This window comes from Ailuropoda melanoleuca, chromosome 17 (genome assembly GCF_002007445.2).
Source record: "Ailuropoda melanoleuca isolate Jingjing chromosome 17, ASM200744v2, whole genome shotgun sequence".
Lineage (NCBI taxonomy): Eukaryota > Metazoa > Chordata > Mammalia > Carnivora > Ursidae > Ailuropoda > Ailuropoda melanoleuca.
Window position 1 is genome coordinate 14,230,090 of NC_048234.1, and position 23,382 is coordinate 14,253,471.

At 55.0% G+C, this 23,382-nt stretch overlaps 1 protein-coding gene across 1 annotated transcript in view; it reads left to right on the top strand.

The window, feature by feature from the left end:
• WNK2 (WNK lysine deficient protein kinase 2) overlaps positions 1–23,382 on the top strand; it is a gene marked incomplete at its 5' end in the record, with an annotated part of 118,708 nt that overhangs the window by 75,214 nt on the left and 20,112 nt on the right. Inside the window, 9 exon segments of the mRNA XM_034647307.1 lie at positions 9,546–10,312; positions 10,574–10,643; positions 12,506–12,567; positions 12,661–13,349; positions 15,357–15,475; positions 15,478–15,567; positions 16,364–16,552; positions 17,251–17,349; positions 22,821–22,865. Coding sequence (XP_034503198.1) covers positions 9,546–10,312; positions 10,574–10,643; positions 12,506–12,567; positions 12,661–13,349; positions 15,357–15,475; positions 15,478–15,567; positions 16,364–16,552; positions 17,251–17,349; positions 22,821–22,865 — 2,130 coding nt within the window.

The following is a 23,382-nucleotide window of genomic DNA, read 5'->3' on the forward strand; positions in this document are numbered from 1 at the left end:
TGTTCCCTGCCACATGAGGGAGGGGGTGGATGCTGCATTGTCACAGCCAGCACATGTTCATCAGAATGAAACAGATGGACTCAGCCAGATGTTGGAAATTAGATGATAGTTGTTGAGAAAAGGGAAAGGACAAATGGAATTCATGTAAGGAGTAGAGAACTCTGCTCAGATTAAAACCACAGAGCGAGAAACAGGCCCCTCTGAGGATACCTGGGAGGAGTGTTGTCAGCAAGATGCAGCACAGGAGGCACCAGCCTTCATACTCCCATAAAAACCCTTACACGTCTGTCCATTAATGGAAACAGCCGTGGGAGGGCTCAAGGGTCCGGTTAAGAACCTGTGGCAACATGGTGGAGCAAAAATGCTCCTGCGTAGAAAGGATTGCCGGGGAGACAGGCTTACGCGAGGCACCAGGAAAGGGCTAGGATCAAAGAAGAAGGTGGGGCTCTGTCAGTCCCATGGTGGGTGCCATCATGGTCCCCAGTGGCATGCTCTGGGGAGGACCTTGGAGGACCTCTGCAGCCCCTGCGGCCGCCTGGGCTCCTCACAGCTTTCACAGCAGAGGACTCATGTGCTAGTTGTCAGACCCCAGTGGCCTCTTTCACAAAGGACATAGTGTTTGCCATGGGTATAACCAACAGCCATTGCTACCACAGACCCCCTAGGGAAGGAGATGCTGCACCCTCCTTCCAGAAGGATCTGCTCTCTTGGCCACCCTTGGATCAGGACTGCCTGCTGCCTCCCCAGCCCCCTGCCAATCCCAGGCCCCCGGCTGCTCTGGGGGCATGGGTGCACGCACCTGAGGCACCAGAGCCGTCATCCTTCTGTGAGTACCTGCACTCCAGGGCCCTGTTCAATATCTGTGCCACAGGCGCCCGCACCTGACACACATGCTGCCGCTACGATGAGGGTGCCCACCAGCTGGAGCCAGTGCCAGGAGGAATCAGCTTAGCTGCGACATCCCCATGGGAGGACAAGGTCAGGCGATGCCTAGCAGCCCTCACCACTGAAGACCCCGACAGCCCCCGCAGGCGCTGCAGCCACCTGCAGTTGAGGGTCCCTGCCATCCGTGCTGACGCTCACCTCGGCTGGTAGATCGCGGAGACTACACTGCTGGGCCTGTCCTGTAGCCGGAAGCACCACAGCTGGTGTCCTGTACCCACTCACAGGCGGTCTTCCCCCACCAAAACCCATCTGTAAAGGCTGCAAGAGATGACTGCTTCATCAAATGCAAAGTTAGCAACACAAGGGTACAAGAAACAAAAAAAAACAAGGAAACGTGACACCACCAAAGGAACATAATTTTTCCTGTAACTGACCCCAAAGGATTGAAGATGTATGAATTGTCAAAGGACTCAAGCTTACTGTTTTCAGGCAGTTCGGTGAGCTACCAGAAAACTGTGAGAATAAAAGGAAACCTTCTCTAGAATGGAGTTGAGAGGCTGGCAGGGGGAGCTCTCACAGTTCAGTTTTCAATTGCAGATCCAATAGGAACAGCAGGACCTCACAGGTGGATGCTACTTTGCGACTCCAGCAGGAGGGAGGAAGGCTTCTTCATCCCCGTAACAGCCCAGCCAGTGAGAAGCCACTATACTTCTAGCTCCCAGTTCACTCCAGTGGGCTTTAGTTTACAACAGCCCCTCCCTACACCCCCTTTCCTCCCTAAAAGAGCCTCATCTCCGTTTGTTCTCCCACCTTGCCTATGCTTTTGCCTCGGCTTGCTTGTGCCAGATTGCAAGTCTCTCTTATTCCCAAGGAAACCCATTTTTGCTGGTAAAATAACTGATAGTTTTATTTTTAAGGTTAACAGAATGCATGTAGACAACTCAACAAAATCAGAAAAAAAGTATGTGAGGAAAATGAAAAGTTCAGTAGAGAAACAGAAATCATATTGGAGCTGAAGAATACAATGAATGAAATGAAAAAATGCAATATTCAGCGTGAACATCAGACTTGATCAAACAGAAGAAAGAATTTGTGAACATCAAACAGGTCATTTGAAATTATATAGTCATAGGAGAAAAAAGAAAACACAATGAAAAAAAGTGAAGAAAGCCTACGTGAATTATGGGGCACCATAAGCAACTAATATTTGCATTGTGGGAGTCCCAGAAGAAGAGCGAAAGAAAGGGCAGAAGGCTTATTTAAGAAATTCCCAAATCTAGGAAGAGATATGTACATCCAGGCACATGAATCTCACAGGACCCCAAACAGATTCAACCCAAAGAAGATTTCACCAGACACATTAAACTATAAAAAATCAAGACAGAGATAATTTTGAAAGCAGCAAGACATAGAGAAGAAAAACCCACTTCATTTCAAACAAGTGAATACCCACAAGGCTTTCAGCAGACTTCACAGCAGAAACCTTGTAGGCCAGGAAAGAATGGAATGATATATTTGAAGTGCTGAAAGTAAAAAACTAACAACTAAGAATACTGGTAAAGCTGTCATTCAGGAATGAAGGAGAAATAAAGACTTTCTCAGACAAAAGCTGAGGGAGTTCAGCACCAATATACCTGCCTTACAAGAAATGCTAAAGAGAGTTCTTCAAGCTGAAGTGAAAGGATGCTAATTAGTAACATGAAAACACATGGACGTATAAAACTTACTGGTAAAAGTAACATAGTCATTCAGAATATGATGGTTGTGTGTGAATCACTTAAATCTAGTATAAATATTAAAAGACAAAAGTATTAAAAAATAACTATAGTTATAATTCAACGGAAACAAAATATAAAAAAGATGTACACTGTGTTATCAAAACATAACGTGTTTGGGGGAAGCATAAGTGTAGAGTGTCAGTATGCAACTGAAGTCATCAGCTTAGAACGGACGGTAATAACTGTAATTTTAATGTAAGGCTCATAGTTGTCACAACTAGCTCTGATATACAAAATAAAGAGAAAGGAAACAAAGCACGCCACCACAAAAAATCATCAAATCATAAAGGAAGACAGTAAGAGAGGAAAAGAGTAAAGGAACTATAAAACAGCCAGGAAACAATAAGATGGCAATAGTAAGTCCTTACTTATCAATAATTACTGTATATGTAAATGGATTAAGTTCACCAATCAAAACACATAGACAGTATAGACTTAAATACCTCACTTTCAACAATGGATAGACAGAAAGTCAATAAGGAAATATTGACTGGGATGCCATTTTAGAATAAATGGACCTAACAGGCATGTACAGAATACCTCCTTCCCCCTTCCAACAGTAGCGGAATTTCACATTCTCCTTAACAAACATGGAAAATTCTCCAGGATAGATCATTCGTTAGATCATGAAACTGGTCTTAACAAATTTTAAAGGATTGAAATCACATTGTTGTCTTTTTTGACTATATGGTATGAAGCTAGAAATCAGTGACGGGAGGGAAGCAGGAAAATGCACAAATACATGGAAACTAAACAACGTACTTCTGAATAACCAGTGGGTCAAAGAAGAAATCAAAAGGGAAATAATAAAATACCTTGAGACAAATGAAAATACCAAAACTTATGAGATGTGGCAAAAGCAGTTTTAAGAGGAAAGTTTATAGCAATAAAAGTCTACACTAAGAAACAAGAAACAACCTAACTTTATACCTCTAAGAACTAGAAAAAGAAAAGCAAACTAAGCCCAAAGTTAGCAGAAGGAAGGAAGCACAAAGATAAGTGCAGAAATAAATGGGCCAGAAAAACAATACAAAATATAAATGAAGTGAAGAGCAAGCTTTTTTGAAAAGGTAAACAAAATTGACATGCTTTTAGCTAGACTAACATAAAAGGACTCAAAATCAGAACTGAAAGAGGAGACGTGACAACTGATTCCATAGTAATACAAAGAATCATGAGAAACTACCATGTACAGTTAGGCTAACATATTGTATAACCTAGGAAGAATGGATAAATTTCTAGACTCACACAGCCTATGAAGATTGAATCATGAAAAAATAGAAAATCTGAATAGATCTATAAGGAGATTAAATCAGTAATCAGAAATCTCCCAACAAATAAAAGTCCAGACCACTGGTGAATTCTTCCAACCATTTTTAAAAGATTTTATTTATCTATTTCGAGAGAAGGGAGAGCACAAGTTGGAAGGGGAGAGAGAGAGAATCCAAAGCAGCCTCCGCACTGAGTGCAGAGAGCCCAAAGCAGGGCTTGATTCCATGACCCTGAGACCACAGCTGAGCTGAAATCAAGAGTCAAGACTCCTGGGGCACCTGGGTGGCTCAGTCGGTTAAGCATCTGCCTTTGGCTTAGGTCATGATCCCAGGGTCCAGGGATTGAGCCCCACATTGGGCTCCCTGCTGCTCAGTGGGGAGTCTGTCTGTTCCCCCCGCCCCCGGCTCGTGCTTTCTCACTCTCTCAAATAAATAAAATCTTCAGAAAAATAAGAGTCAGATGCATGTATGGTCAACTAATCTATGACAAGGGTGCCGAGTATACACAATGGAGAAAAGGATGGTCTTTTCAATAAATAGTTCTGGGAAACCTGGATATCTACACGTAGAAAAATGAAATTGGACCCTCATCTTACACCACTTACAGAAATCAACTCAAACTGGATTAAAGACCTGATATCATAAAACTACTAGAAGAAAACGGGAAAAAACTCGACAATGAATATGACACTAAAAACACAAGCAACAAAAGCAAAAATTATAACTGGGATTGCATCAAACTAAAAAGCTTTTGCACAGCAAAAGAAATAAAGTGAGAAGGCATCCTATAGAATAAGAAAATATTTGCAAATCATATCTGATAAGGGGCTAATATCCAAAGTACGTAAGGACCTCACACAACTCAATAGCAAAAACAAATCAAAGACCCCTCAAATAATCCAATTTAAAATAGGTAAAGAATCTGAATAGATATAGTTCCAAGGAAGTCATGTAAATTGCCAACAGATACATGAAAAGGTGCTTAACATCACTAATCATCAGGGAAATGCAAATCAAAACCATAATGAGATATTGCCTCAAACCTGTCAGGGTGGCTATTTTCAAAGACAATAGATAACAATTGTTGGCAAGGACGTGGGGAGAAAGGGAAACCTTGTGTGCTAGTGGGAATACATACTGGTAAAGCCATTATAGAAAATTGTGTGGAGGTTGCTCAGCAAATTAGAAATAGAACTGCCGTATGATCCTGCAGTCCCACTTCTGGGTATAGATCTGAAGAAATGAAGTCACTATTTTGAGGAGATATCTGTACTCCCATGTTCCTTGCAACATTATTCACAATAGCTAAGATATGGAAACAAGCTAAGTGTTAATACTTGAACGAATAAAGAAAATAAATGTATACAGTGGAATACTATTCAGCCATAAAAACAAGGAGATCTTGCCATTTGTGACAACATGAATGAACATGGAGGTCATCATGCTAAGTGAAATAAGCCAGAGGGAGAAAGACAAATACTCTATGATGGGGGGGTAGTTTCTAGAGCCAGAGAGGGGAATGGTGGCTGCCAGAGGCACAGGTTAAAGGAGAAGCATGTGATCATCTCAATAGATGGAAGAAAGCATTTCATAAGATTCAAAGTCAAAGTCTATTGATGCCTTTGAATAATAGGAAGATAGGTTAAAAGTGAATTAATTTGACAAAGAATATCTATTTAGAAAGTAACAAGTATTTCTAATACTGGTGTGTTGAATGCTTTCTTTTTGAAATGGAGAACAGCAGAATACCAATTATCACCACTTACTTAACAGTATCCTACTGGAGGTTTAGTGAAATGTGGGGTAAGACATCAGGAAGGAAAAGAAGCAGCACGAAGTAAGGTTGAGGAAGAGGAGAAGGGGAAAAAGAAATAATAGAAAAGCAGCAGGATTGAAGAAGCATGCTTCATATGGTAAAATCTGAATTTCTGCAGATGGGACCCAGTGTCATCTTCTTTTGCTCGTCCAAGTGAGTTCAATCTGCAGTCAAGTTTAAGAGCCAGTTCCCTGTCCCCTTTTTGTAAATATTTTTGGAAGTGTTATGGTAATGGTACAGTAGCTTTATTTTTCATTTGAAGAAAATTCATTCATCTCAAAACAAGGTTTTCCGAAGTAAATTTTGGCTTGTTTGAGTTGGTACCAACTTAAGGTAGGCTTCCATAATAGATGCTCAGAGCCGAATGATTATTCAGCTCAGAGCCGAATGATTATTCTGATTTTTCTGATTTTTCACCAATTCAATATTGGTGTTTCATAAAAGGTGATGTTTCTTTTAACATTATTACTTTTTATTAAACATTTGAACAGAACAATTATACGAAGAAGCCCTTGCTATAAAATTATTGTTTGGGGCCAAATTATAACTTTCCAAGGAATATGTTTGCTTAAACTTTTCCCATTTTGAGGTGGAAATTATTGTATAATAATATTTGTGGTAATAATATATTTTTTTACCTCTGCTTAATGGCACTTGAATAATTATTATTTTAAAAATCTATCAGGATTTGAAAGGAAGAAATAAATTATTTGTTGACAAAGTGTATGGCACATATGTGGAAATTAAAACTTACAAATTATTAAAATTAAGTGAGATTAGTGAGTTAGCTAATTAAAAGTTATTTTTCTATACAAGCAATAGTTAGAAAATGAAATTTAGAAAAATTCCACTTGGACTAACATAATAATACCAAACATCAAATAGAGATAGATCTCACAAAAAATAAGTCCTTTATACTCCAAACCTTTAAACATTGAGAGAAACTTAAAGAGAAATGAATGGAAAGATATATACCATGTTCATGGATTGGAAGACTCAATTTTGTAAACACATTACTTCTCCCCAGATGGATTTATAGATTCAGTGTGGTCCCAGTTAAAATTGTAACAGTATTTTATGGGCATTGACAAGCTGATTATATAGTATTTGTGAAAACGCAAAGGCCAGGAAAAACCAAGATACTCTCTAGAGGAAGGAAATGATTCTATCGTGTGTCAGGACTAATGTAAACCCACAACCGTGGAAACACTGGCACTGGAACAGGAGTACATTGAGCAATGGAGTAAAAGCATCTAGAGGCACACCCACCTCTTGACTGACAAGAACGGTCTGAATACTGAGCGGTGAGGACAGGATGGTCTTTAAAATGAAAAGAGGGAGTTGGGGGCCCCTGCGTGGCTCAGATAAGGTTGTGAGCTCAGGGTCCTGGGATCCAGCCCCGAGGCGGGCTCCCTGCTCAGTAAGGAGTCTGCTAGTCCCTCTCCCTCTGCCCCTCCCCCTGCTCATGCTTGGTCTCTGTCTCAAATAAAATTTTTAAAACAAAACAAAAAGACTCAAGACAATGGGCTCCCCACAGTGGGAGAGTAATCCTTGCTTCTAACCTCATACTCAAACTCATTACAAGTGGATTGTGAATCTCAGTGTAAAAGTGACACAGGAGAACATCTTCATAAAAAGTGCTAAAGGAAAGACTGGCTAAAAGTTGGTTAAATTTGATCCTACTAAAATCAGTAAGTACGTTCACTAAAAGACTATTCATTGAGCAGAGAGGCGAACTGCAGCATGAGAGAAGATATTTACGATATGTGTAAGCAACGAAATGTTCTTACGCAGCACACATACAGAACTCCCGTCAGTCAGAAAGGGAAGAATGACACCTCTGCAGAAGCACAGGCAAGGGATGTGGGCAGATGTGGTGTGAAAGCAGGTATCCAGATAAACCCAAGAGGTGCTCGGTTTAACTTGTTCCCAGGGAGACGCAAACAAAAAGCAGAGATCCCTGCGCGCCTGTCAGGGTGGCACATAAAAAGAACAAAGATAAGTACTGGCGAGGGTGCGGAGAAAGGGGAGCCCTGTGCGCTGATGGTGGGAACGCAAACTGGTGCTGCCGCTCTGGACAACAGGAGGTTTCTCAGAAAGTTAAAAAGATCCGGTAATCCTTCTGGGTGCATGTCCGCAGGACCTGAAATCGGGATCTCAGCGATATCTGCACCCCACGTTCCCTGCAGCACTGTTCACCACAGCCGAGATATGCAGACAGCCTCAGTGTTCCACGGGCGGACAGTGAGATGGCATCTGCTTACAAGGACGTAGTATTTATCTTTGAAAAAGAAGATCTTGCTGCTTGGGAACAATGTGGACGAGCCTTGAGGACCTGATACTGAGTGAGATCAGTCAGTCACAAAAAGACAAGCCCTGCACTGGGGCGCTGCTGCTGACAAGGGCCCCCAGGAGCCCTGGAACTCTCGGAAGCTGAGCGGAAGGCTGGGGGGGGGGTTGCCATTTAAGGGATAAAGTTCAGTTGTGCAGGATGCGTGAGCTGTCGACTCTGGCTGCATGGCGCCGAGCCCGCAGACGCCAGTTCTGTACTATACACTGAACATTCCGCGAAGAGCGCTGGTCTCGTGTCATGTGTTCCCGCCACAGTGAAACAAACAAAACCACATCAGGTCCTGTCACTCCCCGGGACGGCGTGGGGAAGGCGGGAGCACGGAGGCTGCCCTGGGGGGGGCACGGGCACCTTCTCTGGAAGGCTGCAGCCCCTCCGACCCAGCAGCCCCGTCTGGGGTGTGTGCCCAGCCGATGTGCACGGGCATTTGCACGCGTGTCAGGCATGTCCCAGACCAGCAGCAAGCGGTGCACTCCAGCACGCCGATGGCTCGAGTCGTGGGAGCATCGGCGAGTGAAACGATGGCAGACGTGCACGTGAACGCATCTCCTGGATACGATGGTGCGAGAAGCCAGACAGGAGAGAATACGAGCTCGCTGACACGGCATCAAAATCAGGCAGAACTGAGCTACGGTGTTTAGAGCACATGTTTACATGGTGATGCTGTAAAGAAAACCAGATGTGGAGTTTTGTGGCCTGCTCAGGGATGGGAGTCCAGGGGCGTGGGATCCTGGCGCTCTCCCTCCCCACTTGATCTTCGTAAGCTTTTCATTTTTGTTTTACACAGCTTTAAGTAAAGTAGGTTCAAAGGACAGTCAGTTCAGAAACAGGACATCCTGCGTCCTCTGGACGTTCCCAGGCTTGGGGAGGTCCTGGGCGGGAGGCCGCTGGGCAGTGTTCTGTCGCCTGGTTCCCAGGGTTCCTCCCCAAGGATCCCTTCCCAGCCCCTAGCAGGACGCTGGTGTTGCGTGCTTCTGACCTGGTCGACGCCTGTTTGTGGGAAGTTCCTGCTCACCCTGGGGCAGGGGAGTGTGCGGGCCTCACTGTGTAGACACTTTGCTTTTTTAAGTTCGTTTGATGACGCTGTGGGATGGGCCAGTGGAAGGAGAGCAGAGCCGTGTTTCGTGCAGCTCCCCTAGCAGGTGGGGGCTTGCACAGGGGGCTTATGCCTGACAGCTAAGTGCTGAGGGAAGGGGGTGGGCGTGCCTGTGTGCTGAGGGGACAGTGCCAGGACGGAGGTGTGCAGAGAAGCCAGGCTGCTGCAGGACCTTGGACGGCGTCTCAGGCGGGGACCAGCCCGTGTGCGAAGTTGGTGCATCGGAGAAGGACGGAAGGCCAGTGTGCGGGGCCTCTAGGTCCCGGAAGGCATCTTTCTGGCCAGAGACGCGCTGGGTAAATAGGACCGCAGAAGGCTGGTACAGAGGTGTTTCTCCTGTTTCTTCTAGATACAGCACCCCGTAAAGACCAGCTGTCCTTAAAGGAAAAATCCGGCTTCCCAGCCAGTCCACAGCCTCTGAGCCAAGCAGGCCCCAGGGACACCCCTGGTGGTGCCCCAGCTCCTTTGGTGCCACCCTCCCCTCCTGTGACTGCTCTGCCCCAGGACACGGCTGCACCCGCTGCCAGCCCCAAGTCAGAGCCAGCCGTGGGGGCTGCTGTGCAGATGGGGGGCCCAGGGACCTCTCAGGGGATGGCCAGTGAGCGCGAGACCCCCCAGCCCCTGGCAGAGACTCAAGACGGCCAGCTTGCGGCACAGCCTCTGGGTGCGGGCGGAGGGCCTTGTGCCCCACCTCTGGAGGCCCCCCGTTACCCCACAGGCTTGGGAGAGCCCGCCTCAGCCAGGGAGGCTACTGCCCAGGGCGAGACCTTGCGGGCTCCGGCCCCTGCACCCGGCGCCCCCAGTGGAACCCCTCAGCCTGCCCTGGGCCAGCCCCTACCCCCGCTCCCCCCTGCGATAGGAGCCATCAGCTCGGCCACCCCCCAGCTCCCCAGCCCCCCACTGGGGCCCACCGCGCCCCCCCAGCCGCCCTCAGCCTTGGAGTCAGATGGGGAGGGGCCGCCCCCCAGGGTGGGCTTTGTGGACAGCACCATCAAGAGCCTGGACGAGAAGCTCCGAACTCTGCTGTACCAGGAGCACATGCCCACCTCCTCAGCCTCGGCTGGGACCCCCGTGGAGGCGGGCGACAGAGACTTGACCCTGGAGCCCCAGCCTGTGGTGAGTCCTGGCCCCACCAGGGTGGTGGGCTCCCTAGGCACGTAGAGCTGCCTCTCTTGGCCCTGACTGTCTCATTCTCATTCTCAGAGGCCCATCCCGTGTGTGTTGCCAGAGTGGCTCATTTGGGGAAGTGGGGCGTGAGTGCAGGGTTGGGACCTGGCCTGGATGGGCTCTGCTTGGGGCGGCCCGGGGAGGAGACCCACTGGTTAGCTACAGAGGTCAGCAGGCGAGGCTCACGGCTCTTTCTGTCTCTTCCTCCAGCTGGGAAGGTCCGAAGTGGCTCCTGGGCCGGGGGCTGCTCTGGAGCAGGCTGGGTCCTCGCCAATGACAGGTAACGAGCCCCAGGTCACCCATCAGAACCCCAGTGCTCACGGGGCGCCACCAGCCTTCCTTCTCCGGAACATGCTGCACCCCCACCCTTGAACCCCGTAGCATCTTGGGTGGGACTCAGACGCAGCAGGAGCCCGTCATGAGGTCTTAGTTAAAGCCGACTGTGTTCTGACGACCGTAACATGCTCACGCCCCAAGGCGAGAAGCTTGTCTGTGGCAATGGGTGAAAGCCTGGATGGCTGGGTGTCAGGGTGAGATCAGGGCTGCCGTGCTTTCAAAGCGCTCTGGCAGGCGTCCCCTAGCCCCACTGTTCCTTGAGAAGGTTACACGGTGCTGAAGGTCATTTTGGCAGAGTGCAGGGCTGGGGGCTTCCAGCAGCTCCATGGAAACGGCCAGGCTGGGGCCACCGAGTTCCCAAATCGGGGCTTCCGCGAGGGCCCCAGGTGTGGTGCCTGTCTGTGGGAACGGCGGGGTCTCAGCCCAAGGGTGCTGGTCTGGTCTTCTAAGGTGTGGGTTTCTTCTTGGCCTGGAATTCCTCGGGAGATCAGCAAGACAGGGATCCAGCTGACCTTGTAAGAGGCCCCTGGGCGTGTGTCCACGCCAGGTGAGGCCCGTTTGCAGAGTGAGGGGGGTGGCCCGCTGGATGTGGTCGGACCCCTGGTGCGGCATTCTTGGGTGTCACCCTGTAGAGGGAGGGGGACAGCGGCAGTGGGGTCAGAAGCTATAGCGTGTGCTGTTTCCCTGGGAAAACGAGGGTCAGGTGGTAAAGCAGGAACGTGCTGGAAGGTACGAGGAGTGCCTGCTCCACCTTCTGACTTCCGTGCATGAGACGCACTCTGGGCCCCCCCTGCAGCATTGGGGACGTCCGTGCCGTAGGCTGTCCCAAACCCACTCCTCCGGAGTGCCGGACTCGTGGGCCAACTCTGAGGAAACAGATTCTAGTTTGAAAAGGTAAACATTTCTGGAGGTCGGAGCTATCCAGAAAGAGAGGGGGTGTAGTTGACCGTGACCCCCCTGTCCCTGGAGCCGCGCAGACAGGTGGGATGGTCCCTGCTGCAGGGATATAAGGACGGGCGTCAGGCATTGTCTGTGGGGGAGGGGTGTGACACTTGGGTCTGGGTCTCCCCAGGAATCTGCACGGACAGCCCCCCCAAACCCTGCCGGAGGCTGCCACCCTGCTACGAGCACGTCAGTCTGGCTGCCGGCTGACACACAGCCCCCGCCTGCCTGCGGCTTGCTTCTGCCGTGTGCGGGCCTCAGCTCAGGCCAGTCTCCCACACACTAGCTCCTCCCGCTGTGTCACTCTGCAGTCCTGGGAAAGGGAGTCAGAAATACCACGCCATCTACAGTCCGTAGATGGGGAGACAGAGACAGCCCCAGATGACACGGTTCTTCCCCAGACACTGGAGCAGCAGGTCGGGGACTGGTGCTAGTGATGCTGGGTCTCCTGAGACCCTTGCATCGTCAGAGATGTCAGGGAGGCCTTCAGGTGCAGAGAGGACAGGTGAGACACGGCGGAGACACCGGCTGTGTACAGATGACCGACGCTATCGGGGGTTAGAAGGGACAGGTGATGGCCATCAGGTGTGCACCCAAAGTTCTGGAGCAGGTGCCTCTGGGGACCTGAGTGGTGGTAGGCTGAACCCCCCTTTCCCCGAGTTATTGGAGGTCTCCTAAGATGAAACGGGGTAGGACATCCTGGAATATTTTTAGTTTTCCTGGTTGCGGAGCACACACACTGCAGGCCCCCTTCCTTGGGGCGGGGGCAACCTGCCCCCTCACTGATCCGATGCAGCTTGAGGGCGCCTACCCCTGCCCTTGTCCTCCATACCAGCCCGAGTAACGATTTTGACGTCCCTACAGCAGAATCATCCTTGAGCCAAGTGACAGCCTCAGGCTTGCCCACAGCGCCAAGTGCCCCCCAGGTAAGGAGTGTTCTCTGAGACGCCCGGCTGGTCGGTGGGGTTTCCCCTCTGCTGGTGTGTGGTGAGAACTTTCCCTTTCCACGCCTTCTCAAGGATGTCCCCGCTTCTGCCTTCCCTGCACGTGTGGAGCCCGCAGAGCGCAGCAGTGGGGTCCCCGGGGAATCAGCCCAGCCCACACAGAGCTGCTTGGGGACACTGACGGAAGACAGCCAGGCCAGCCACCCCCAGATGCAGGGCACTCTGGCCTCAGAGTCCCCCCAGAAGTGTCTAGGACAGCAGGAAGGCAGCTCTCCAGCCAAAACCGTGGGCCGGTTCTCGGTGGTCAGCACACAGGACGAGTGGACCCTGGGCTCCCCCCACAGCCTGCGGTACTCGGCACCCCCAGATGTGTACCTGGAGGAGGCCCCCCACAGCCCCGATGTGAAGCTGGCTGTGCGGCGGGCGCAGACGGCCTCGTCCATCGAGGTCGGCGTGGGCGAGCCGGTGTCCAGCGACTCCGGGGACGAGTGTCCACGCAGGAGGACCCCCGTGCAAAAGCACGCCTCCCTGCCCAGCAGCGGCGGCAGTGTGGCCAGCGACTTGGTGAAGAAGGCCACCGCCTTCCTGCACAGGTCCTCGCGGGCTGGCTCCCCCGGTCCAGAGACGCCCAGCAGGGTGGGTGTGAAGGTGCCCACCATCAGTGTGACCTCCTTCCACTCCCAGTCGTCCTACATCAGCAGCGACAACGACTCGGAGATAGAGGACGCAGACATCAGGAAGGAACTTCAGAGTCTTCGGGAGAAGTAAGTCCTGAGACCGGCCACCGGGGGCGGCTCGGGGGCGACCGCAGCTGAAGCCGGGGGTCCCACCGTGTCCACCTGGGGCTGCCTGTGCTGGGGACAGGGCAGAGGCAGCAGCCCTGCCACGGGTGGGTCTGGTCCCTGGTCTCTTGCAGTGGCCCTCAGTGGGCCGGCACTCTACCCTCGCAAGTGTGACTTGCCCTTCTTTGTTGGGGACACTGCACAAAAGTGCCATCATTCCTTCTGCCTCCCCCCCACCCCACCCATGCCCAGTCCTGCCTCCCTCTCCTCCCAGCTGCTCCGGCCCTGCGCCCCGCTCTCCCTCAGACCTGTCCCAGCCCCTGTGTCAGGACCAGCCCCAGGGCACTTGCCAGGCACTTGTAGCCCCGGCTCCCGGTGCCCTGAGCAGCCAGCAGCTGAGCTCGGGCTCCGAGCAGCCACTGGACTCGGAGGCGATCAGGGAGGGGCTTGGTCCAGGGACAGATGTCCTGGCGGGGTGTCGGGGGGTGAAGGGGCTCGTCTGTACACTCTCACTCCGGGGGTGGTGGTCGCCCTGGGAGCCTGTGGTCCACAGGAACAAGGGGGAGCCAAAGGGGGAGCTGGGGGGGGCGCTGGAGAGGGGCCGGGGGGAAGCTACCCTGGGCTCTGAGGGGGCGAGGCCTGGAGGTGGGGGTGGGGCAAGTGCCAGAGTTGCATCAGAGGAGGGGTTTTGGGGAGTCTGAGGAAGAGGAAGTCAGCAATAGTAAGTCCCGGCTCCTGCCTGGTAGAGGGGCATGGATCCCAGCGGAAAGGGGCGAGCATTTAGGAGGGGGGCAGGGAGGTTCTGTACCTGAACTGGGGGGAGCTGATGGCACCTGACAGAGGTAGCCTTGCTTGCTCAGACCCCGTGGGGCCCTGGCTGGGGGGGGGCACTTGTGGTTCTTAGAGCCCCAGGAGCCTGGTGCTTTGAGACACCTGCCGCAGCCCCGGGGGCAGGAGCCTCGGAGTGGGGGCCCCAGGTCCTCCTGAGTCAGATGCTGCAGACGACCCGTCGTCCCTCGTCCTCCTCAGCAATTGCACTTCCAAATATCACCACCTCAGAAGCTAATCTCACGCAACAGGCAGTCTTCTGTTTAGAATCATTCTCCTAAGGTCTGGCAGGCATTGAAGATACAAGAGGTGAAGTCAGAATTTGCTTTGCGGTCCAGCCAGGAGAAACCCCCGTCTCCTAACCAAGCGGCGAGAAGATGGGCCCCGGTGTGGCCGAGGGGCTGAGCCCCCTGGCCAGGGCAGCCAGGCCCTTCACACACACCTGAGGGGCTGGCATCGCCCAGGGGTTTTAGGCGGGCGAGTGGGCAGGCGAGCACAGTGGCTGTGGGCTGGGCCAGCGGGTCCCCAAGGGAGGGGCCTTCTCTGGCTTGTTCTAGAAACTTCCCTCACCCAGTCAGTATTTGTACCTGGCTCTTCATGGCTGCTTCACACCCGTGTGTCCAGGGGGTGGTGTTGCCTGTATCCGGAGCCCCCCTGGCAGGTAGCTCCCGGAACCACAGGTCCCCGGCTGATGACTTGCTCACGTGGGCGTCCCCCACCTGTGCTGCCTCTCCTGTGGTTCCGTCTCAGAGGAAGTGACTCTTCTGTGCCGGAGGGGCTGAGGCAGCCTCTCAGTGCTGGGTGCTCTCTTCACTGCGGTGTGTGTTGTGAGCATAGATGTGAACTCGTCATACCTCAGTCCCCAACCCCTGACGTGGCAGCGTCATGACAACCTCAGTCTCCTGAGGCTCTTCCTCGTGCCCTTCGGTGTCGTTGGGTGTGTGCGCGCAGGAGACCCCCAGCAGGGCCCTCTTGGCTCAGAGGAAGACTGAAAGTCTTCAGTGTGCCTGTTGCCTCCGAGGGGTCCCGGTCCATCTGCCCTGCGGGCCCGGGGGCTGCGCACCCCACCCTCACGCCCTTCCTGCCTGCCGAGGGCTGTCCTGGACAGCCTCTGCGTTGGAAACAACCAGGATGCCCACCGCCTTCCTTCCCCTCCTGCAGGCACCTTAAGGAGATCTCGGAGCTGCAGAGCCAGCAAAAGCAGGAGATCGAGGCCCTGTACCGCCGCCTGGGCAAGCCGCTGCCCCCCAACCTGGGCCTCTTCCACACGGCCCCTCCCGCCCGGCCGTAAGAAAGAGCAAGAGCAAGCTGAAGGCGGGGAAGCTGCTCAGCCCGCTGGTGCAGCAGCTCAAGGTCGTGGCCTCCAGCACAGGTGTGTCCCCTCCTGGGTGCTGGTCGGGCTGGGGCCGGGGGCGGGCAGGCGGGAGGCTGGCGCCCACCCCTGGAAGAGCACTTCTCCGATCTCCTTTCACCAGAGCTGGGAAGCCTTTGCAGGTGTGAGGGGCCAGAGTGTCGGCCCACCGTGAGACGGCAGGCGTGCTGGGAGCTCTCCGCCGCCGGTGGGCTGCCCCGTACGAGGGACGCGGCGGCTCAGGGGTCTCTCGCCTGCCTTGCTGCACGGTGCTGCCTGGGGCTGGGGCTGCTCCCTCTGCCCATGTCTCGGGCACCTGTCACCTGCTGAAAGTGGGGAGTAGAGCAGCTGCCTTTCGGGGGGGGGCTGGGGCAGATGCCCAGGCACGGAGGGTGCACGCCGACCCCCGCACCCCGGGCTGTGCTGGATGGGAAGCCAGTGGTGAGCTGCCCATGAGCCCGCAGGGTACGTGTCAGGGAACTGCAAGTTAGACAGATTACCTGAATTCCAGGAGGATTCTGAAGCTAACTGGAAACTGGTTAGAGTGGGCCGGACCGGCACAGGCCCCTGGGCCCAGCTGCGCCTCTCCAGATGTGCCACACTGGCACTCCGTAAGCCTGGCACGGCGGTGGCAACTGAGCTCTCATTTCCTGACACGGGCACTCGGGCAACCAGGCCACGTGCCCTCTGCCTGCAGGGACGCTGCTTCCCCAAGGTCACCCAGCAATGAGCAGGGAGGACAGATGCACTCTGCGCTGGCCGGTCTGACCCACAGCGCCTCACTGTGCCTGTCACCCCTTCTCCCCCCCTCCCCCAGGTCACTTGTCAGACTGCAGCAGAGCCCCTCCTGCTAAGGACCCTGCCCAAGCCGGGGCGGGGCCCACGGCAGCTTCAGACCCGTGTGGGAAGGCAGTTCAGACCCAGCAGCCCTGCTCCGTGCGGGCCTCCCTGTCTGCAGACATCTGCTCCGGCTTAGCCACTGACGGAGGCGGAGCGCACGGCCCAGGTGATTCCCAGCTTGCCCGGCTCCGAGCATGTGCTGGGTGCGCAGGGCCCCGTGGAGTGAGAGGGGCGCGAGCGGCGCAGAGGCTGCCCAGGCGTCGGAGGAAAAGCCAGTAGACGTAGCCTTTGCATAAGAGAGTGGGTGGCCCGCCCGTCAGTGAGTCTTGCTGCGTGAGGCTCCGAGGGAGGCGTGCTTTGCTAGAGCCGCCCCGGGGAAGGCGCCAGGGCCACTGGGCCCGTCGGCCGTGTGCTCCGCGCCGGTCCCCAGGCACCGGCCCGGCCCACCCGGCCGCCCTCTAAGCACAGGGCCTTCTGTCCGGAGGGACGGCTAGGGGGATGTGAGGGCACAGCTCCGGAGCTGGGGGTTTGCCTGGAGGAGGAATGTTCGTCACCTCTGCCGTGGGTGCAGCGGCCGCGCGAGGGGGTGCTCCATCCCCACCATCTCTGTCCAGAGAAGTCGTGGTGACCGCTGACGGCGCCCGCCCCTGCCCGCCCCGCACGCCCTCCCAGGGTCCGCTTCTCCTGTGCTGCAGCGGTGCCTCCTTTCCATCCGCGGCCAGCGGCTGTGGTCCTCTGGGCTGGGCTAGGTGCAGCCGCGGATGCTAAGTGACGAGGCGGATGTGGCTGGTGGTGTGTCAGGAGTCCCAGGGACTGTACTTGATGCCTGTCTCTTTGTTTTCTTCCCTCTATATTCATTTGCAGGCTGGACGGTTTACCACCCAACGTCTGAGAGACTGACCTATAAGTCTAGTAGCAAACCTCGCGCTCGATTCCTCAGTGGACCCGTGTCTGTGTCCATCTGTCTGTATTTGTTCTTTGTATTTTATCACCTCCTGGCCCTTGGTTTCTCCCCGCCCCTCCCTGTCTTCATCACCTTCCATACATTCTGTAGGATGCCTCCCCCACCCACTGCAGCCACCTGTTCAACACCAGGCGCAGAGCCCTGCCCCCACCCGCCCTCCCGGCCCCAGAACAGGCCAGCGCATGACTCGGCTCACGCCCGGCGCCAGAAGCATGTGCAGCGGCTCACCCACCCCAGCCTCGGGCACCCTGCCCCCCCAGGCCCCCAAAGCGCTCTGCGTTTTTCTCCTCACCCGTTTGTTTAATTTTGTATTTTTTACGTTGGACGTAGTTTTATTTCTGTTGCAATTGTGGTACATACACACGTCCGCTGTCCCCAGTTCCAGCGACAACAAAAAGACAGCCCCGGCCTTCTCTAGACGCATGGTGTGTCTCACACGTGTCTGGATTCTGAAGACATGCATGTAGCGAGCTGAGACACTTCTAGGCGGTCACTGGAGGGCGTGACTTCCGTACAAGGGCCGCAGCACTCAGCACCGTTACCCCACGCCCGCTCCCTGCATGTGGAAAGGCTGAGAGAAGGTGCTCCAGCTAGGACACCCCACCCCTCCTTGTGCTCTGGTCACCTGGGGAACCTCTCAGTGTCCTGGAAAGTCCCAGCCTCCGTGCTGGCTCTCCCTCTGGCCCGGCCCTTCCTGGTCTCTAGCTGGAGCACTTTACTTGGTGACCCGCTCTCGCCTCACAGCCCTCAGACACGAAGTCAGTCACACAGCTCCTCCGAGCTCTGCTCGACCAAACTTCAGCCCTGGTGGCCCTCAGGTTCCTGGGATGCGCTGCTGGCAACCAGGACTCCTGTCCAGGAAGGGCGCACCTGCTCAGGGCAGTCCAAGTTATGTCCTCCTTCAGAATAACTGGAAAATGAATCCAAAGCTGTGGGGTTCTCAGGTTTTTGTTTTTTAACACAAAAATTAAGCTCTCAATTGGGTTGGAAATGCTGGTTTGGGGCACGTGGCTTTTTGCTGGTCCGATAAAGATACATTGTGTTTGTCGGGACCTGAGGCCATGTCCACGGTGGGCATCCCTCCCCATCAGAGGGGCCGGGTCACCGTCCTCCCGGCAGCAGAGGCAGACACAGAACCTCAGAGATTCCCAGGGACCGTCCAGTGGTCCTCGTCTCCTAACAGGTGTCCCAGCTGAGCTGCTGGTTAGCTGCACGGGGTGAGGTCTGGGCACTTCCTCCCTGGGTCACTCAGTGGTCATCTTCCGCCCAGGTGCACGTGACTGTCTCCTGGGGATGATGGGGTGAGGGCACCTGGGTCTCTAGGCATCTCGTGGTCAGATGCGTGGCTGCATTGCTGCTGGGAGCCTCTGCTCAGGGACAGGAAGCGGGGGCTTAGAGCAAGCAGTGCCTTCCCTGGGGTGCGTGGGGTGAAAAGATGCGAGCGGTCAGGCACCGTGTGCTCCTCTGAGGTCTCCCCGCTCCACGTTTGTACCATGTGGTTCTGCGTTCTTGTTTACGGGTTTTCATTTGTTTTACCGTTATTCCAAGATTTAAAAAAAAAAAAATTGGAGGCACAGCAGGAGCAAGTCCTTTAGGTTTTACTTCTGTCTCTGTAGCCAAGAGGAAAGTAGCACGTAAGGCAGGGCTTGGTGGCAGACAGGGCGCCTGGCCCAGGCAGGGCTGATTTTGAGTGGTGGAGTGTGCCGGCCTGAGGGGCCTCGTCTTCTCTGGTGCTGTGCCCCACGTGACATTGCCTTTTCCATAATGGCCCTTTTCAGGCACGACTTGGCCAAGGTCTTGGTTGTCTCGGCCAAGGCGTGGCCCCCACAGGCTCTGAGGTTACTGGTCAGGAGAGCATGCGGCAGATCATGGCCCTGGGCCCGCTCACCTGCAGATGCGCCCTCCCAGGGCTGTGCGCCTGTGTCTGCCCAGCCTGCCGGGCTCCTCCAAGAGCCAGAGCCAACTGCTTCCCTGGTGACTGGGGAGCTCGGAGGCCAGAGAAGACTGCGCAGGCACCCCTGAAGGCCTGGTCACAGCCTCGAGGGCTGAGAGGTGGCAAAGAGAAGGGCATTCAGGGCAGGGCTGCGGGAAAACCCAGAGGTGGGCCCGCTCCGGAGTCTGGGTCTCTGGGATCCGGGCCAGCAGCAAGGGGAGGGCTGCAGCCGCGGGGCGTGGGTGCAGCTGGTACGACCTGCAGCTAGACCTGAAGCCCAGAGGCTTTCTGTGCACAGCCTTGCACGGAACAGGAGACAAGGCTCTGGGAAAACAAAGTCTGTGTTAAGTTACAAAGTACGGAAAGTAGGCCCCAGTTCTGTGACGTGCAGAGATAATGAAGCGGGAGTGGAGCCCCAGGAGGCCAGGAGGGGACCCCACATGGGAAAGGTGGCCAGGCCTGGGAGGAAGGGCGTGCCAAGGGTGAAGACTGGCTGCCTCCTTGGGCGGGCACCTGGACAGGCCTGCTGTCGGGAGGGAAGGGCCGGACTCCACAGAGTACAGGCAGGGTGAAGCCCTGGGCACAGACCCCTCCTCGTGGTCGATGGGCTTGGGGAAACTAGGAGGCCGCGTTTCAGGATTCAGGGGCTACGGTCGAGTTGCAGAAGCTTCTAGTGGTCAGGAGCTGCTGTCCAGCCTCCCCCCACCTCTGGCTCCAACGCACCTGACTAGACGCAGGTGCCGATACCTCCGGTCGTGTCTGCGCACACAGCTCCGGATCTGCTCTGTGTTTCTCTCGTGCACCCATCGGCCTGCCGTCCGTGCTGCAGCAAGTCTGTCCCTGGGACCCCCAAGGAGGCTGTCCCTGTGCGGTGGCCAGGCGCTGCCCTCACCCTGGTGTCCTGGACCCTCCCTGTGGGGACCTGCCACAGTGGGCATGGGAGAGGGCCTTCAGGCAGCCAAGGAGGCGGCCACCCCCCACGAAGGTCTGCCCAGGCTGGGCTGTCCTTGGGGGAGTCACCGCAGGGAAGGGCAGAGCAGGGACACATCCCATTTCATGCTTCATGGACAAGTTCTGGCACTTCGCTCAGCGGTGTGAGGACTTGATGGCTCAGGGGCATGTTGGTGCTGGCAGCTCACTGGTCTCCAATGCCAGAACCGAGTGTCTAACGCCGCCGTGCAGGGTGAGACCAACCGGTTGGAGGCGTGCCTCTCATCGCGGGGCAGGCGGGAGGCCTCTGGCTGGTCCGCGCCAAGGCCACTGCCCCTGGGGCTCCTTGGGAGCCTCCTCGGTATTTGAAGGCTGCGGCGAGCAGCAAGTGTGGTGGGGGCCACGAGGCCCGGCAGTCTGTCCATGGCAGAGAACCTTGGATTTGTGGCATCTTCCTGGCAGACCCAGCGAGGGTCTGGATGGTGGTGGTACCTGACAGGGCTGGCTGTCCACACCAGAAGCAACTTGTGTCCCTTTCACAGCCTGGGAGAACATTTCCCAATGGCTGGCCACGTGGCTCTCCACCTCCACCCCTGCCCAGGTGGAAGCTTCCCCAAACAGTTCTGGGCCTCAAGCCGGCTCTTCCCAAGGCCGTGGCTAAGGACAGAAGTCCTGCAGGGGAGACCTCCTGCTGTGTGTGGGTTTCCTGTGGACCCCATGTGTCCCCAGTGCCCTTGCATGGCTGTCTCGTGGCTCAGCGGCTCGGGGAGGAATGCAGCGTATATCCTGGCGTGGAGGAGGGTGAGTGGGGCTAGGTGGAGGCGTATTCATCAGCCATCTGCATGCTGGGCATCAAGGGCAGGGCACAGGCACTGGGGAGGAGGTCCAGGGGACCCCCTGAGGATGGGCAGGGCAGTGGCATGAGTGAAGGCTCATCACCAGACACATGGTCCTTGCTCGGCTGCAGCCCTGCACTGTGCCGGACCGCATGCCCTCGGTGTGGAGGTGGGTTGAGTCCAGTCAGCTTCTGATTAAAGGTTCACTGAGGGCAGGGAGTGTCTGTGCTTTGGTCACCGTGGGCCGTGCCCAGTGGGGGTGTGGAGGCCTCTGTGGGCCAGTGTTGCTTTCCAGCTCTGAGCATGGTGGCTGGTGGCCGATGGCCTCACCCCTGGGGCCCTGACCACAGGCCTAGGCTTCTCTGGTGGTTCCCAGCAGACAGCTCCTGTCGTTCTTGTCTAGAGGATGGTGGGAATCCGCCCTGAAGGAACCTGCTGCTGTCAGGCTGCAGGGACCTGGCTGATCGGTTGACCCCATGTTCTTGGGCCGTCTGTACGGGACTCCTGAGACCACAGGATCTGGATGGGGAAGTCTGTGCCCCACCTGGTGCCCCGCACAGTCAGAGCCTGGGACCCGAGTGCCACGGAGACTCCAGAGAGCCCAGTGCTCCCGGTGGGATTCCATGTCAGGACACAGACCAGCAAAGGCCCTTCTCAGCTCCCGCTGAGAGATGACCAGTCTGGACCACTCTTGTCCAGCCCCTTCATTTTTATTTGCATGTTGCAGACATCGTCTCCCTTTCCCCAGCTCAGCCTCTGCACACAGGATGCACTAAAAGAATAATTTATTTGGAGCCTGGGCTGACCTTTGTCCTCTCTCCTCAAACACAGGGGTGGCGACGTGCCTTCCCCGGCAAAGGGTGCAAGGCACCCTCAGGGAGTGTGGGTGTGCGGGCGTCCTGCTCTGGTGAGGGGCTGGGGCAGGAGCGCAGGACCCTCTCTGATAGCACAGCCTTGCTGAGTGACCTTGGGGACGCCCCAGCTGTCCTTGCCCATCGCACTGCACCTGCCTGGCTCCCCGAAGGGTCAGCTCACCTGCCCTCAGGTGGGCGCTGACCGTCAGGATGGGCCAGACGGCAGGGACAGCCTCCGGGACTGCAGGGCCTGATGCTTAGTGGTGGAAGAGCGCCAACCTCCCTGTCCCGGTGCACTCGGGACACCAGACGACGCAGCAGCAGTGCAGGAAACTGGGGGCAGCCGTGCTTCCCACCCCGCTAGACAGGACCCCTTGTACTTTCCCCCGGGCGTGCACCACTGGTCTGGTCATGGCAGCCGCCGGGGATCCGGGCTTGGCCTCAAACCTGCAAAACAATGTATCTTTTTGCACTTGGAAAACAAACCTCCCATGGCCTACTGGCCAGACAGAGCCGGCGGCTCTGCTGAGCTCTCCTGGCTGGCTTTTAGTGGGTTTTTTGCCTCAATCAGTGGGGCTCCAGAAGCCTCGTCTGAAAACCAAGTGGTGCGCTTTGCTTTTTCATTTTTTCTTTCTTTCTTTCTTTTTTTTTCTTTCTTTGAATACGCTTTTAGAGACACACCCACTTCTACCTGAAGCTTGGGGCCTGGCCCTGCACCTCCGCCCCTCGGCAAAGCTCACGTGAACCCTGACTCGGGGCCGCCCGGTTAGCCCAGGTGGCTGGTCCCCTCTCTGACGCGCTGGCCTTTGCTCCTCCTTGCACACTGATGACTTGTGCTTAGAGTGTGGTGGCTTGTCCCCCGTGTGTGCTGTCCTGCCTAACCCTGTGGTCTTGTGTCGTTTCTTCTTCCCTTGCAGGGTCTGCCCTGAAGCGTCTCTGTCTAGGCAAAGAGCACAGCAGTCGTAATTATCGGGTTTTTTACCCCTTGTCCGCTCTCCATCGCATGGGCTTTCATGTGGCTAGTGCACGTCAGGGTCTCCGCGGCCGGCGGGCGGGCGTCTGCTCCGTGCCCACCCTCCAAGGGCACTGCTTTGCCTCCGCCTGGAGGGAAAGCCACCGGCGGGTGCCCCTCGCGTCTCCATGGCTCCTAGAGTGTGTGTGTCCTGGCCGGTTGACACACTGACACTCCCCTTCCCCGGAATGTCCACACATTACCAATCGTTAATTGGCTCCTTTTCCAAAACCATAGGAATGAGTATGTCCTTGAACTGCTAAAGATGAGTGTCCCCGAGGAGAGATGCCGGGATGAAATGGGTACCAGTCCACCTAGGCCGCCCACCACCCTCCCTTCACACCTTTTTGGGTTTTTTTTTCCTCTTCTTTTCTGGCTGAAACATTCATATAGAATAGCTGTGTGTGTACAATCCCATCACTAATATTGAACTGTTCGTGTCTGTGCTTTTCATTGCCACTCTACAC